Source organism: Portunus trituberculatus, chromosome 15 (assembly GCF_017591435.1).
Source record: "Portunus trituberculatus isolate SZX2019 chromosome 15, ASM1759143v1, whole genome shotgun sequence".
Lineage (NCBI taxonomy): Eukaryota > Metazoa > Arthropoda > Malacostraca > Decapoda > Portunidae > Portunus > Portunus trituberculatus.
The window spans coordinates 12,543,756-12,562,038 of NC_059269.1; the positions used below are offsets into that span (position 1 = coordinate 12,543,756).

Here is an 18,283-nt window from a genome sequence, read left to right on the forward strand (position 1 = left end):
TCTTTCAGTGGCTTGCGGGTTACCTGCTCTGCAGTATTTTATGCATTATGCTGCTCAAACAAAGCAGTTTATTTACTTATTATCCTTATAGATTCTCACTTTTTCTTTATTTCAAGGCTCTTGGTCTTCTCTTTCTATACATCATGTTGAAGTATGTGTGCACTTTGAATCTTTTCAGTTCCTTGTCTCATGTGGGTTGTGTAGACTGTGCTGTATCATATAACTATTAAAGAGTCCCCACTGGACAATAAACTTGGACAATTTTTAATGTTGTAGATTGATAGCTCTTTTAGCAATTTGGGGCATCAGAGTTTGGCCCTACATAAGCATAGGGCTCAGGGATTTTGCCTTTGAATGTTTAAACAAATTCATAAATACATTTTTCAAAATTTAAACTTATTGGAAAACATTAAAGTAACAGATCAACACAATCTTTGCTTACCAAACAATTATCAGTGATTTCCCTGGTTATTCTCTGTGCCCCTTGTGTTGCTAGACAAGAAAAGTTTTTAATTAGATGCAGTGTTCATAACTTTACATAGAACAGGGAATTTTCTATATACAGTATATATATATATATATATATATATATATATATATATATATATATATATATATATATATATATATTTCCATCTTTCCTCTTTAAATTGGTGTCTTTAGCTCTAGCATGTGGTATATATATTTATACAGTATATATATATACACATACATGATTTATATGAATGTTTGTCTTGAAGCGTGTTCAGCTTGAGATGCACCAATTTAAAAACTAACAAGGTTGATTATTTGAACTATTTGCATAATGTGGGATGGTCAACAATAACACGGATAAACGGGTAAATGCTTGGTTTTTATTTGTGGTCTGGTTTTTGTTGGTTTGCTTGATATGGGGAGCATTAATTCATTCTTAATTAATTTTGCTATAAATGACAAATAAAATGAATGTACAGTATTATTTAATTTAATGTAAGTGAAGGTCATTTGATGGTAAGTTATAACAGTTCACTACAGACCTACACAGGATGACTATTTAATGATTAGGTCAAGTTTCTGGGAAATCAGTTATTAGATTAGTAAGTCTTCTTTGATATCAATAGCTTGCAAGAAACAAGCTTTGTCTTATAAAGATTGAAAATGCAAAAAATATTTGTGCTTGTGAAACACTAAATATTTGGGTAGGAATATAATGAAAAAGTTCAAATCTTATGCAAAGCACAAAATGCACACACACACACACACACACACACACACACACACACACACACACACACACACACACACACACACACACACACACACACACACACACATAATGGTGAAAAAGTGAAATGCATTGAGTGATGAAATTGTTACAGCACATAATGTGCAAAATTTTAAAGAAAAATTGGAGACATGGAGACAGGCCACTATGAGCTCTGCTCGAACCCTGTACAATACAACTAGGCAAATACACACACACACACACACACACACACACACACACACACACACACACACACACACACACACACACACAAATGGACAGAATACAAGTGTTATGTATTTTTAATATGAATATTTCAAATTCATACAAATATGAATTGACTGAAATACTGTTGATTGAATACTTCTTGAAAGTATTTTGTAAATGCATTCATGAATATTTTTCATTGGAAATTCTTTCTTGATGCAACTCAGTAAAACACTGTACATGTAGAAGTTATTTGTTGATAGAATTTCTTGATGACCAGAAACTTGTGTTAGTGGCAGAGAAGGATGCGAGTATTTGTGAGTCTGTTATAGTTGTCATATAACAAAATTAAAATGGTCTTTGCATTGTCAAGTTTCATGGTTCTCAGCTGATACTTTTTTTTTTTTTTTTTTTTTTTTTTTTTTTTTTTTTTTTGAAAGGCAGTGGAAAGTATAAGGAGTTTTCAAGATAACATGAGTTGGTTAGGAGCAGGTACATCTTCAGTTGCTGTAGTGAGCTTCATGTACTTGTTCTGATGTGAAAATGTATTTTCCACAAGACATAGAAACTGCCATGAAGATCCTACTTCTCTCATTTGGCAGAATAAAAAGCTCAGAGACTGCTGATGATTTGGTTGTTTCTGTTTGGCTGTATTAGTTTTTTTTTTTTTTTTTTTTTTTTTTTTTTTTTTTTAAGTAGTATTGTGAACAATTACTATGACAGTAACTAATAAATTGTCCTCATTACTGTACTGGTGTGATAATTTGTTACTTACACATTTCACATCCATAAGAATTGTCGTTTGGAATATGTCGGTTCAATACTTTTCACTGGTTTTAGGAACACTAGACAGGCTTATCACATATATGAGTAGCAGGTATCAAGCAGAACTAAGTGAAACAGTATTTACACTGTCTGGTACAGTTTATACTATGAACTGGAGTTTGCAACACTTGTATATGTAATATCCAGGAAATAGCAAAGCAGTAGAAAACAAATCCATCAAAAGTCTACCCCCACCTGCCCAGTCCAGTTGTCACCCACTGTGCCATGAAAAAGTTATGGGAATTTATTAGATAACACATACAACAAAGTAATCTCCTCCTCCTCCTCCTCCTCCTCCTCCTCCTCCTCCTCCTCCTCCTCCTCTAATAAGACACTGACATTTATTACTCTTGCAAGACATTTTGTCTTATTTAGTGACTAACGGACAGTTTCACTGTAATTTATAGCATTCAGGTTTCCTTTATGGCAGCAGTAATCTCAAGGGAAGAGGAAAAGTGTATGCATGCCCCTTGTCCAAGTCTTACACATGTTTTGCATGCTTGCACTGTCTTTAACATTTCTCAGGTCATCATGGGGAAGGGGAGGACCTATAGCATAAAGGAAAATGGAAAAGCAGATGTAAGAGCAAAAGTATTATGGTAAAAGCAGAAAACAGCAATGACTCCTTATCTTGCTAATCTCCATGTTGCATCCACCCTGCCTTACTTGCCTCATCCAGACACACACTAGGGTTTATGGAGTGCCACATAGAGCCATAAAATGCATCAATTATCAAAATAGTGTGTTCACAATCTTTTTCCAAAGCATTAAGTACCATACTAAGAATTGTTTTTGATAAAATACTAATGACGTTTTCTTCATTATTATACTTGGCTTGACAGTAATGAGGAACGTATTGTTTGTAAAATGGTTAGAAATAGAAATAGCAAGTTTGCAAGGAAAAGTTAAAATCACAGCTACAATACATAGTAAATATATAAGTGCCTCTTTCTTCAGAGTTAAATAGCTATATCAGTCATGCACTTAGGTACTTCAAGGGGCCCAAATTTGTAAAGATGAATAAAAAAAAAAGAGAGAGAGAGAGAGAGAGAGAGAAAATAAAAGAAAAAGAAAAGAACTAAAAGTGAAAAATCCGTTGCATCACAAATACAATTCTTTGTACATTACTGAATGAGTGAAATAGAGAAGCTGGCAATGGCTTAACCGATTACCAGTTTTTAAAGCATTTGGTTCAGAGTTTTCAACAAGATCAATTTGGATTATTGGAATGCTTTAGATATTTGAATGATCAGTTGGCAAAAATTTTTAGACCTTGTGTCTTATTTGTATTTATTTTGTATCTTTATTTCACCATCAGTTAGGCAGAGTTATAGTTATTTAGTTACTTATGCATGTGTAACTGACTACACAGTGTAATCCATATCATTAAAGAACAATATTTATTGTTTGATTTAATAATGAAGGTGCAAGAATATAAGGTGAATGCAAAAGGCCAGTTTACCTACACATGGTAGATCATGAACTTGCATAAGTTGATTCCTGAATCAGAGGAGACCTGTGGTAATGCTGCTTTGATGCCTAAAGCCAAAACAACTGATAAATTGATGCATCAACTGAATAGTAACTGTGTCACGTTTAGTAATGATATATGTGTCAGCTGATTATGGAATTCTCAACATTGAAGGATTCTTTGTCTAAGAGTTTATGGCGTCATTTTTCTATACATGACTTTTTATGTAATTCTATGCAACCATATTGAAAATATGTAATACATTATTTTCATTAAGTAACAATTTACCCGTTTACCCTTCATTGCACCTTTACTGTTACTTTTCTTTGTTGTAGAGCATGTTGAGAATGATGTGCCTTTACGTATGTGATTTGTCCATCTGTCAGTGTTCTTCTTACATGACAGCATTATTCAAGTAAAGTGGCATTTTATGTGCTTCTTGATGTTTAAGAACACAGCATGAACCTGCTAAGTGGTTACATGCATTTTGCATGGATTGACAGTTATTTTATTTATTTTCTTTCTTTTTTTTTGGAGAATGCTGCAATTCATACATGAATTTTTAATGAATTCCTCAAAGAATTTTATTGCTATATCAGTATCTCATATCAAGGCAATATGTGCATGCACACACACACACACACACACACACACACACACACACACACACACACACACACACACACCACGTAGTGTAATGGTTAGCACATTCTGCTTACAACTGAGGTTTGAGTTCTGGTTGCAGCGAGGCAAATGAGCGAGCCTCTTAATGTGTAGCCCCTGTTCACCTAGCAGCAATAATGGGATGTAACTCGAGGGGTTGTGGCCTCGCTTTCCCAGTGTGTAGAGAGTGGTGTGGTATCAGTCCTATCCGAAAATCAGTCTATGAGCTCTGAGTTTGCTCCGTAATAGGAAAGACTGGCTGGGTGACCAGCAGGTGACCGTGAATTCGAATACACACACACACACACACACACACACACACACACACACACACACACACACACACACACACACACACACACACACACACACACACACACACACACACACATTCCTCCAATGGAGTGAATATTGTATATAAATGCTTTCAAACCTTAAAGTGCACCCAGCAGGTCAGCTGCCTTTGTATGGCTCATTATAGTGAGTGGTATGTATCTGTTTTGCCGGCAGTGATTTTGAGTTAAAAAGAAAAGAAATATGTTAATTTGTGCTTACCAGTTATGTCACAAATGCCTAGCAAAGGCTTCCTGTTGTTGGAATTGTAGAAGTGTGATATTGAAAGAATCCATGTTTGAAAAAAAAAAAAAAAATCAAGGGAAGGGCAACTAACACATTTTGAATTAATGGAAAGAAACATTACTTCTGGAATGAAACCCATACCCTCAGTATGCCTGCAGTCTTGGTGTGGGGTGATGGTCAGTGATGGGTAAGGCTAAAGGTATAGAAAGTGTCTTGACTAAGTATGAAAAGCCTCCAAGTTAAAATATGCGCCTACCCGTTGCCATAAATATTTAGCACTAGAACGCAGTGCATTAATTTGCTTTATTAGGAATAAACTTGAAGTATTTAGTCCAAACAAGCTGCTTGGCTTGAAGGTCAGTATCAGTGAATGGTCTAGCATATGATCTAGCCTGTCAAAGCTCAAAAGTTTCATCCCTATAAGGATCATATGTATATAGGTTGCAAATTGATTCTTAACCTTTCATTGTTAGGGCTTAGGGTTTATTGGAATATAAGTACACTATAAGTCAGAGTGAAGATATTTGATGTATAGAATTGAGGTCAAAATTTTGGAGCCCATTTTGTCTTCAGAATTCACTTTCTTTGAGGATGAAGGTGTTGTACATTAATAATCTCAGGAATCTATCTTTTGTTGAGCAGTGGTTAACACTGAATGACCATGTGTATGTGTGTTCTGCTTTCTAAGAAAGGCTGGCCAAATAGATTTCAAGGAGCAGTAGTATAGGAGTATGTGCTGTGCGAGGTAAGTGTTTATTTTTTATTTTTTATCGTACATATCAAATTTGTATTAGGCAGATAGCACTATGTGCTTGAGTCTTAAAATCGGATTATAGAAATATCACTTTGCAAATTGATAGCATTGCGAAATTAATACAATATTTATGCAGTGTTTGTGCCGTACTTAAAGAACTATGTTGACATGTATTGCATGGTAATGGGCATTTGACATTATTGGTACTTGCTCACATGTTTTACTTATTGATGTTGACCTACTTTCCATCCTAGTCATCTACTGATGTCAGCATAGCTGAATAGTAAGTTCACTATTTTTTATCACAGTCACTTTTTGTTTTTGGGAAAAACTATCCTGTACCATTTGTTGTACAAGAACATGTACAATAACAGGACTGACCTGACCTGGCCAACATAACTGCATGATATATACTTCTTGTCATGAGGCTTCTGACCTTAAGTTGACAGTTACTGGAACTAGTTCCATGAAAACTGTTGTTACGGCAAATTTAGGATATGTAGCAACTCGTCACTTCTTATCCAGTGAGTACTGTTCAAGTGTAGCTGGGAAAACTTTACATTATATAGCAACATTTCTGTGGGAGGCATTTCTATATTCTATCCCCTGATTTGTTCTCTGGAAATGTTTCTCTTTCAGGATATGTGTTGTCATTGTTTCCTTTAGGATTTCATATCATTATTTTAAACTCATCAGACTTCAATTTCTGTGAGAAACTAAAGGCAGGAGCAGGATGGACAGGACACTTATCATGATAGTATTATACATAGTTTATTTTTCCTTGCCAGCAGGCATTCTTATTCTCATCAGTACACCACTGCAAACATGTGGTAAAGAACTTCAACTTCATCATAATCACTCATCTCGGGAGGAGTTATTAAACTTGACATTACCTATTTGTAACAAAGTAGATAATGATAAATCTCTATTTCTGTTCTGGCCATAATTTCCTGTGATTTATCAGAAGAAACAATTCTCTCCCTTATATAATTCAACCTTGCCCCCACTTACAAATGGCCAACTCGAACTTAATATTACGTGATTGAAATTAGATCTATAACATTTTTGCCATCATCATTAAACAAAAGCCTTGTTGCAAGTGTGAAGTTTGTCAGAGTTTTATATTATGGTCTTCAAAACCACTACAGTGTAGTAGGATGAAGGCAATCAAGGCAGATAGAACAAAATTTGACAAAATCCTCAAACATCTTTTTCATAGAAAGGAAGTAGCACAGTAACTGCACAATAATCACAGATATTTTAAGCCTGTCCTTAAGGATTAGAGTTTCAGATTTGTAGTTGTGGGAGGAAAACAAAAGGTGCTGCATTGTTCATTTATGAAAGAATTGGCACATATATCTCTGAAAACATTTAGTTAAATGTTTATGCACGTACGCACATGCCACACTACAAACACAAACACACACACAGGTTATATTACCTAACATTACTGTTGAATTTTTGGTATGTTCTCAGTAGTCTTGATCTTCAAAAGAAATAGATTTTCCTCTGTCCATGTTCCAACTCTAGCTTATCTACAAAGCCATGATATATTTTTCTATTTTTCTCTCCTTTTTAATTTGCCTTGCCTGTCTTGTTTTCTGGTTTACCTGACCATGTTATGAAGGTTTTGAATACGTAATTTTGACCAATGAAGCAATATAACAAAGATTACATCTGATGCTCGGCTGTTTGATTAGAAAAAAATTCCTTATATTGTATGCAAGAATATTGGAAAGCAGTTGATATTATTATTTATTTATTTATTTCATTTCATTATATGACTAATTAACCAACAGATTTAGACACTTTCTAAATGCTCAGTTTTTTAGTGAGGCTTATGACTTGGGAGTTTCCAGGAGTTTATTGATAGCTGTTGATGTTTTAGTATTTTCTATGTTTATGAAATGCTTATGTTTTGTATTGTCAGTAACAGTAATTAGCATTATAAATATAAGCTGTAGTAATGTCTCCTTGATATTCTTTATCTGCTCCAAGTCTGCTTTGCATATGTTTCACAGGATTTATCATGTTTATAATTTATTGTGTTAAGCAATATATACATATTTATACTGTATATATATATATATATATATATATATATATATATATATATATATATATATATATATATATATATATATATATATATATATATATATATATATATATATATATATATATATATATATATATATATATATATATATATATATATATATATATATATATATATATATATATATATATATATATATATATATATATATATATATATATATTAACTTTTCAAACTGCACACATCCCATGAATATAGAATGTAGTTTCATTTAAAGCTATACAAACTCAGTTTTTGTTTGTTCCAAGTTTGCTTATGTATCTATCTAGTAGCTTAGATTCCTTCTTTTGCATGAACTATAGCTTGAATGTTTCAAAGCTGAAGAGTAAGTACTAGTAGTGTGTTGAGTTATAGTGTGAGCTTAGCGTGTGAGCGTGCCTGTAGTTGAGTGTAGTTACATATGCTTAAAGAATGTGATCACAATCCACAGTCCTCTTGTTAGGTTATTCTACAAATTGTCTTTCATTAAGACACATTTTGAGCAGTCCTGAAATTGCTTGAGAGAATTAAATTCTGAGCAATGAAATAGACTTTTTGTTTCTTAAAGAGATTGCGGCATGTTTTACAAAATGTTAAATGAAAATATAATTTTGATTTCTCCTTACATTGCTTGCTTTCACTGACAGAATTTTTTTGTTCTTTTCTTTTCAATCATTATAGTAGCTATAATTGTCATCTAGTTGAGATTTGAATTTGTAAACACTAAGCTCCCCCGTACGGTTTTGGAAGATCAACTTTGAAAGTGCTACATTGTCTTATAAAAACGTATCTAAGTTTTGCATGGAATTTTTACCTTTAGGAAGTTAGACATTTTGCAAAAGAACTTCAATGACTCTCTCTCTCTCTCTCTCTCTCTCTCTCTCTCTCTCTCTCTCTCTCTCTCTCTCTCTCTCTCTCTCTCTCTCTCTCTCTCTCTCTCTCTCTCTCTCTCTCTCTCTCTCTCTCTCTCTCTCTCTCTCTCTCTCTCTCTCTCTCTCTCATACAGTTGAATACAAGTACATAGTTATGTGCATATCATGAGTCCCTGAGTTTCCTGCATAAAGGCAGTGCAACCAACAGAGGTATAGCTACATCTGTTCGTTCATCAGACAAGAGTCTGTGGGGCTTATTGTATGTGGGATTAATATTATAGGTTCAAAAAAAGGTCATTCAGATAATATTATAGTAAGCTTGAAATTAATTTATTCACAATTATCATTTCCGGTCATTTGTTCCTTCTCATCTTAACTTTTGCCTACACACCAAGGTGAATATTAATACCACTTCTTTAATTTATTCACTTGTACACTAGGCCAGATCATCCCTCTTGAAGTGGTTACCAAGGGAAGGCATTATGTCTCGTTACTTTATAGGAAGACGTAAAATATTTTAGAATATTTTATATCTAATAGCAAATTTGAAAAATATCATGATGCTCATATGTATAATGATTGAATAGCAAGAAAATTATTCATAATGTGGTAGATGATGTATGATATTAAAAAGAAGAGTGGTGTTTTTTCTTAATAGCAGGTAGTAGCTATATAGAGATAAAAGGATACCTGGAGTTTTAGGGAAGTTTTGTTGTGTGAATTAGTACTGACCATAAGATTAATGGAATTTTTCTTCTTTTCACTGTTTAGCTGGTGATGAAAAATTTTGTCATTCTGGTGATTGGAGTGAATAGATATGGTGGTTTAGATGTTTCAGTATTATCTTTTCCTTACAAAATTATGTTGGAGGATATGGCATATACAATAAAATAATTGTTAAGAAAGATAGGGAGAAAAAAAGGAAACATTGACTCCTACAATAAACAAAATGGTACACAGAGTCAGTTGAATGATTTTATCCATCAGACTTGCATGGAAATGTATGTGCCTTGTCATATTGTGACTTATCCAGACCATAGGAGACTTCATGCTCTGAGTTTCCTGTGTTAAACATTTGGATTTCAAACAGCAGCACATGGAGTGGTGATGGGATGGACTAGGTCAACATTTAGTTTGAGGCTGTACATACTGCTTGCTTGAGGAGGGAATTTATCCATCAAAGGTTATTAGAACATTGCAGACAGTGTTCAGCAACAGAAAGAGAGGGGTGGAGGGATTGGCTTCACTGTCTTTTGAAAATTTTTTCCAGTATGAAAGGAGAAAACATTTTAGTCATAATATATAAATATTAACAATAGGAAAGTAAAAATCTTGCAGCTACTTCCAATAGACAAATTTTAGATTGATTTTTTGCAAGGGGGAGTTTAGTGTATATGTTTACAAAATCCTACTAGAGAAATGTAAGTTGATTGAGTAGTAATGCTTTACTCTTGCTTTATTAGATCTCTTATAGTCTAGACTAGATATTAAACTGGTTTTACAGCACAGAATTAATGTAGAAATTTTGTTGCTTTGTAACAGTGCTTGAGTTCTATGTACATATTTGCCAACTCACATAACTCCTACCTTAGCATTTACATTGGTAAATAGCTAGTATGATGTATTGGTGATTTCTCTGCCTATTTCCATTAACTTTTATAATCTAACAGAGGACTTAATGTACATGATTAGCATGCTTAATTTTCTTGAGCAGTTTCATAGATTTAAGATGCTGTATATAGCGTGAGTTATAGATATAGTTCATTCATCTTTGATTGCTTTCATATATATATATATATATATATATATATATATATATATATATATATATATATATATATATATATATATATATATATATAACTTCAAAGAGCCTTAAAGCAATCAGAGAAATTGGAGAATCTGTAATCACAACAGCTCTGTACCTGGATTAATGTCAAATAAAAAAGAATATTGCCAAACTCAGTTTTGCTAAGTTTCTAATTATTTATTTTTTAACATAGCATTGAAAATAGTATACAGTTATTAGTAAAATACAGTATCTGAATGCAACAACTACAAACAAAATACTTAAGTTAAAAGATCTATTTTTGGTGTGGAATATGAGAACTGGTTGAGCTGTTCATTGATTCCGGTTTTTCGAAGGATTATTTCCTTATCTTAATTGTCTTTATAAGATTATATAACTAAGAAGCTTACTGATTTTTCTAAGAAACAGTTCTTTCATGTCATAGTATTTTTGTTCATTGTAATATGATCACATAGTGTTCACTTATGAATTTTGTGTTAGATTTGCAATTGATAGATGATCATAGTTTCACAACAAATTTCTAGTGTAGAATATTATTTTATATTTTATTTGGCAAGCATTCAAGTGAGCCTTGGATGATATATCAATAAGTCTCATTCTTTTCATTGTTATTGCTCATCCAATACCTGATATTACTTCAGATAATCTTGTGCTTGTTAATTAGTCTCAAATTCAATTTATCACAAAGTGCATGGCCTTATATATTTAGTTCAGTGGCACTGAATTATTTCAGTCAATGCCTGTCAGCTTGAAATAGCTAAGACAAAATTGATTGCATATCAAGAATTATTTTTGAAATTGTGATATTTCTCAGGTGAATTTTATAGCTAAATTTAATCAGAATTCATAGCAACACAAACATGGATCACTAGATCCTTATGTTTTTACAACGAGTAAGAATTATAGTGTGCTTTTATTCATCAGCCAAATTGTTTGTTGTTATTTTGTTAAACTGCATACTGATAACATAATATTTAGAACTAATGAAAAGCATGACTTTCTAGAAAGCACATGACTGAAATAATGCATACTTTGTTTTCTTTCCTGAGTCCTTATCAAAATTTGAATAAAAAAAATAAATAAATAAAAAGCACCAATTCTGTTACAAACCATTGTTCAGTACTACACTGTAATAAATTTACATTAAATGCAAAAATGCACCAATATTGTGCATTGGTTTTGCAGTACAATGGATGAGTAAACAATTTATAAATTTGTTTGTTATTATTTGCCACTGCTGGCTGAGACTTATTGGTTCTTCATCTAGGGCTCATTCTCACTAATCTGGCCAATGAATCTCACCTACAGTTGACGCCGATGAAATTCGCCGTCTTGGGAAGCGGTTCCGAAAGCTGGATCTGGACAACTCTGGTTCTCTTTCAGTTGAAGAATTTATGTCACTTCCAGAACTGCAGCAAAACCCGTTAGTGCAACGTGTTATTGATATATTTGATGCAGATGGTAATGGAGAAGTAGATTTCAAAGGTAAGAAAGTTTGAATTGAAGGATGAAGTTGCAGTATGCTTTCAGAGTAAAGATGTTAGTAGGACCAGTTATGTTCTCTGAAAATATTTGTAAAATAGAACCTATGTACTGACGCCAGCACTTTACTCCTCGCCAATCCCAGCCATATAATTTCTCAGTAGCAACACCTGGTAGCCCCACACCAGGTGAAGGCTTCAGTTTTCCTTTGATTGGTTCAACCACCTCAAAAACTAAGTCTTTAGGTTCCCACTTGACCATCCCCTCATGGTCCATATCCTGTCCTTTCCCATGATCAGAGTATCACCACATCATCTTTGTCTCCACCACCCTCCTTTATGTGTGTGTGTGTGTGTGTGTGTGTGTGTGTGTGTGTGTGTGTGTGTGTGTATATGTGTGAAGGTCTGGCATCTGTACATTGTTTCTCTCAAGTTTGCAGACTCCCATAACCTATACTAGACATGTCTCTCTTCTTCCAGTGCTCATCTTCTACTTATTCATTTAACTGGTGGTCTGGTCACATTTTGCTTCTCATTTTCACTCATGTACTACACTCTTTACAAACTGACTCACGTTTATTCTCATCTTGTGCCCAAATTACAGATATACAATATCACTTTCATCCATTCAGTTTGTTGTTTCTTTATGGCAGTGATGTGTTTTCTATAATTGTAATCATGACTTTCTTCTTCAGCAAACAAGTTTATGTGAAAATTTCTTCATGTTTACAGAGTTTATTCAAGGCATGTCACAGTTTAGCGTCAAAGGTGATAAGGAAAGTAAGATGCGCTTTGCTTTCCGCATATATGACATGGATAATGATGGGTACATTTCAAATGGAGAACTTTTCCAGGTAATTCTTGTTCAGTATTTATGCTTACTCTGACATATACTATAGAAGAGTTAAGAAAATGGTATTGTCAGTTAAAACCCAATGTTATGAAGGTATGTTTCCTTCTATCAGATAAAGAAGATGTGCATGTTTTTTTGAGTTCTCACTTCTATTTTGTTGGAAGAGGAAGTTCATTTGTCAATAAGTATGCTTATGGGAGGTCCTTTCCTTTCAGGTATTGAAGATGATGGTTGGAAACAACCTGAAAGATACACAGTTGCAGCAAATTGTTGACAAGACTGTCCTGTTTGCTGACAAAGATGAGGATGGAAAAATAAGCTTTGATGAGTTTTGCTCAGTAGTGGGCAATACAGACGTTCACAAAAAGATGGTTGTTGATGTATAAACGTGTATTATAAACACACCAGGTTGTTGATAGTGCCGCTGGCATAAGGTGCAATGTAAGTTATTGCTGGTCTGAATCATTATTTCAATTATAATTATGGTTAATCAATATCCAGGTTGTTATATATATATATATATATATATATATATATATATATATATATATATATATATATATATATATATATATATATATATATTATTTAGTTTTTAATTAATATTTTCAGTTCTGGAAAAAATTAAGATATTTATAACACGTGCTCCAATCTTTCTTTTTTATGCAACTGTACATCTTTAAATTATAATGATAATCCATTCAGTTTTATGTAGTTCATTGCCTCCTTTTTAAATTGGCAGCTTCAGATATGTTTATGTGCCATATTTAGACATTTTTATTGAAATCTTTAAATTGCCCAGTAATTCATGAACAAGTCCCTCGTTATATATAATGGACAAACTGTCACAAAACAAAAAAATTTATATTCTATCTAGCTACAATAACTTACATGTACATTATATGAAATTCCAGATTCCCTTTAAAATTTCAATAATACAACACATACTTGTACAATTGTATGCCGGTTATACTTGTAAAGTCATCTCTTAAAACATATATTATCTATATATACAGTATATGATGAAATTTATGTATTCCATATGTTGACCCTTAGGATATTTATACACTGATCAATTAAGAATCATTGTAAATGTGCAATGCCAATATTTTATCTCAATATAACAATATGAAATGTAACACTTGAAAGAAATATTTAATGGTGGCCTAGAAAATTATGTTGACATACTGTAAGCATCCTTTGCTGGAAGTTCATTGAATCCAAGCGATAATTTGATGTAATTTTTTAATGGATTATCATTGTTGTGCCGCTGCATAACTATTATGACTTCTTTGTATCATAATCTTTGTTATTTGGTTATCCTTGGAGTCAAGAAAACTCTTATTATGGTGCTGCCTTGCGACCTTATGCCCCCCCCTTTTTTTTTTTTTTTTTTTTTTTTTTTTTAGCCCAAAACATTTCTAACATTTATATTTTGCGGGGACTAGTGTCTATAAGGAAGTCAGTGCTCCTCTTTCAAATGTAATTTGTGCGTGTTTGTGTGTATGAGAGCGAGAGATAGATTGTATACTTGTATTTATGCACATGTTGCTGTGCATATACACATACATAGGAAATATCAAGAGTTATTAACTTCTGCCATCACAAAAGGGGAGTATAAGCTATAACACTGCAAAATATTAATCTACATAATTTACATTCATTGATATTCTTTGCTATTACCAGAAAATTATTCTTTAAATAAGAAATTAATTAATTTGAAGTTGAATTTTGTGTATCATTGAGTGAAATATTTACAAATGCATAATACTCAGTTAGTGGAAAATTATTTTTATCATATGAGTCCACACAAAAGATATACATATATCGGAAATGGATTTTTAATGCTCACAATTTCTTAACATATTGAAGCTTTGAAATGATGAATTTGTAAGGTTTCAGTTCAAATTATATCAAGTCGTACCTTTGAAATTTATGTAACCAGTTTTAGCCTGTTGCTTAAAATGTTATGATTTAGATTGGAATTCTTTATTTCATTATCTTAAGTAAAGATTACTTCTTATTAAAAATTAAAGTTATTGAACATTATTATTATTATTATTATTATTATTATCATCATTATTATTATTATTATTATTATTATTATTATTATTATTATTATTATTATTATTATTATTATTGCTACTGTTATTATACTAGTAGTTGTTATCGGTTGATGGAGTATACAATGTAGAAAGAGGCAATAAGCACTGCGTTGTCCTATGTGCAATACATAGCAATTGGTTGGCCAAAGAGGTCCAAGCCAGTGCTTGAATTAACTAGTCAAGATATACATACATTCATTTTGAATCCAGACCAATATTCTGTGGCTTACATTGGTGACCATTCAGAGACTTCTGCACTCTGTTCCAAGTAAAGTAATCTAACTGTGGGGAGCTGTTGCATACAACACAGTGCTCCAGAAGTTTTTATATTACTTGAGGTGATAGGACTTAATAAGATTAGATAGTCACTCTTTGTACTCCGATATATTTATGACAAAAGGGATGTTAGTAGCATTTATATTTTTCAACTATTTATGGTTTGGAGGGTATAGCATGGATTTCATTACATGATGAATTTCCCTTCTAGGATGTACAGGAACTTGGGAGTTTTATTCATGCTTGGTAGAACTAGTCTCTCTCTCTCTCTCTCTCTCTCTCTCTCTCTCTCTCTCTCTCTCTCTCTCTCTCTCTCTCTCTCTCTCTCTCTCTCTCTCTCTCTCTCTCTCTCTCTCTCTCTCTCTCTCTCTCTCTCTCTCTCTCTCTCTCTCTCTCTCTCAGATTATTACCACCTAACAAAATCTTTGTTGATATACTGAATGATGTATGTTTTTATTTTCCACACAAGTTATTTCACTAAAATTCTCATGCATAGATAACTATAATGATATGCTATGAAACTGAAAAGCTGATCAGGCACAGGCAGATAAAAGGGTGAGTAGGATTTAAACACCAAGCACAGACATTACTGAATGAAATACATTTGATTTCTGTCAGATTTTTCTGTATCATTGCTTAGCTTTCTGTTTATTTAGATCAGTTTCTTGGACTTTTTATATAGGATGTAAAAAATGTAGTTGTAGAGAATTTGATCTTTGCAAGAGAGTAGTATCCTTCAGTAAAATGGAATGGCAGAATACTTGAGAATGTGAAATGAAGGGATGAGAGGTTTAGAGCATATGAGTAAGAGAAGACTTAGCCATCCTTTTATTGAAGTTAAAAGAAACAGTCATAGTTTCAAACATGGAATGCCTTTATGCTGATGTGGTATCTCAACGAAGTGTGAAAAATGAAAAAAATTATTTTATCTTTTATAATCAAAAGCTACTAGCTGATGACCACTGCAGTAGTATTTGCATGTTAAAACATCCAGGCAAGAGTTAAGAAAGATTAATGGATTAATGAACTGGGAGCATACAGTAAGAGAAAAGCTGAAATGGTCACAGTGCATATTTAAAATTTTGTTTCAGAATTAACATTTCTCATTGTAATATTGTGAATGAATGGCTGTCTTCCCTCTTTATATTTGGAATGTTTTCAATCATCAGTAGATAATATGTATTATACAGTACAGTAGGGAACTAGCTGGAAGTGTAAGTACACATTTGTAATTTAGATGAGTGGTGCATTACTACTGTTGAGTTTCTTGGAGTTATAGATTCATTATGTAGAATGTTCAATTATTTATGAAATGTAGCTTAGATCTTTCTGAAATTTCATTGAAGGCATAATACAGTAAAGTTTATTGTTTCTGAGGGAATATGTTGCCATCAGATTGTCTTCACACTTACTTATTGAAGTAAGTCTTGAATAATGAAGCTCCTTTCTAATTTCTGTTTAGCATTGCAGTGTCATTGCATTGTACATACAGGAGTATTTGTATAGATTTGTGTAACAGTGTATACAGGTTTGTATCTCCACTTTCAAAATAATCCTTCATGCAGCACATAATTCAACTCTTCATCCTCCAAGAGATAACTCTTTTGTGTTTTATTTATTTGTTTATTATTATTTTTTTTTTTTTTCAAACAATATTGTGTATGTCTTATTTAAATTAGTTGTTTTGAAGCCAACAGAAACATATTTACAAATGAAAGAATTACTTATGTAGATGTTTCCCTATTATGAATGTTTACATAGTCAACATTTCTGGTTGAGTTAACACAATTCTCTTTAATGAGAACCATGTTTTATATATTTTGACCTTGACATGTGGTTAGAATTGCCAAACTAACATAGGTATATGATGTCATTGTACTCTCACCTTTGAACAAGTGTTTAGTTGGCCTTGTGTCATCTGCTAAGTATGGTACAGATTCTTACTCACCTTTCATCTCAAAAGCCTTGTTGTTGTTGAATCACCACATTTGTTATAAGATCTATGTTAAAAGGTGTGTGCGTATGTGTGTGAATGTGTGGGTACGTGTGGTGAATGTGGGTTATTTGTGTATGTGCATATGCACATGTGCTTGCATGTGTGCATGTGTGTGTACATGTTTGCCACATAAATACTTGTGCAGACGTGAAAATGTGATGACTCAGAATTTTCAAATATTGCTGTCAACTTGCTTATTGTATATTATTTTACTTCTACTTTTGCTCACTGCAGTGCTTAACTACACACACACACACACACACACACACACACACACACACACACACACACACACACACACACACACACACACACACACACACACACACACACACACACACTACATACTACTGCTCAACATATGTGGGTCATTACTTATTTTCTTTGAGGGTGGGGATGGGATACCATATATTCTATCATCTTTATTGTCTGTTAGTGTGTGTGTGTGTGTGTGTGTGTGTGTGTGTGTGTGTGTGGAAGTGAAGTTTGATAAACTATCTATTCCTCATGGTAAAGTTATATCCACTTATACAAACAAAACTTATTTTTTCCCTTTTGAAATACACTCCCTGTAGTTCTTGATGAATAAATGTAGTTAGTTACCACTTCTAGGCTTAGTACTATTCTGGAATGGAATTAGAAATGTAAAATTAAAGGTAACCTGTGATAGGATTTAAAGTATGAGAGTATGATCTAGCACATTTACTTCTTTCATAAGTATTATAAGTTTAGAAATGTGAAGATATTTGTTAAAAATGACAAACCATGACTGATTAATACATGGATGTCAATGTAAATCTTTATCAGAACTAGGAAACTATCTGTAACATCACATGTGTTGATTCATCATATTGTTTATAAGTTATGTAATTTTTGTATCAGTTAGAATCAGTTAGAAGTTATAAAAAGATCTAAAAATCAATAGAAAGTCAAGGTCTGAATGAAGGAAACTGCCCAGTTTTAAATTAGAAAAGTGGTCTTTGACCATGTATTACAAGTTAACTTATTGTACACCATTTACATATTAATAAATGTTTGTTTTTGGCA

The 18,283-nt window shown here is 32.8% G+C and overlaps 1 protein-coding gene across 15 annotated transcripts in view; it reads left to right on the forward strand.

Annotated features, from left to right (window-relative positions):
• Positions 1-18,283, forward strand: part of LOC123504332 (calcineurin subunit B type 2) — a 36,208-nt gene extending 17,925 nt beyond the window's left edge. For all 15 annotated transcript variants that reach the window (XM_045254773.1, XM_045254779.1, XM_045254771.1 and 12 more), the window contains 3 exons: positions 11,834-12,010; positions 12,739-12,860; positions 13,075-18,283. In XM_045254773.1, coding sequence (XP_045110708.1) covers positions 11,834-12,010; positions 12,739-12,860; positions 13,075-13,245 — 470 coding nt within the window. In that variant the 3' untranslated portion in view covers positions 13,246-18,283. The remainder of the gene's footprint in view (positions 1-11,833; positions 12,011-12,738; positions 12,861-13,074) is intronic.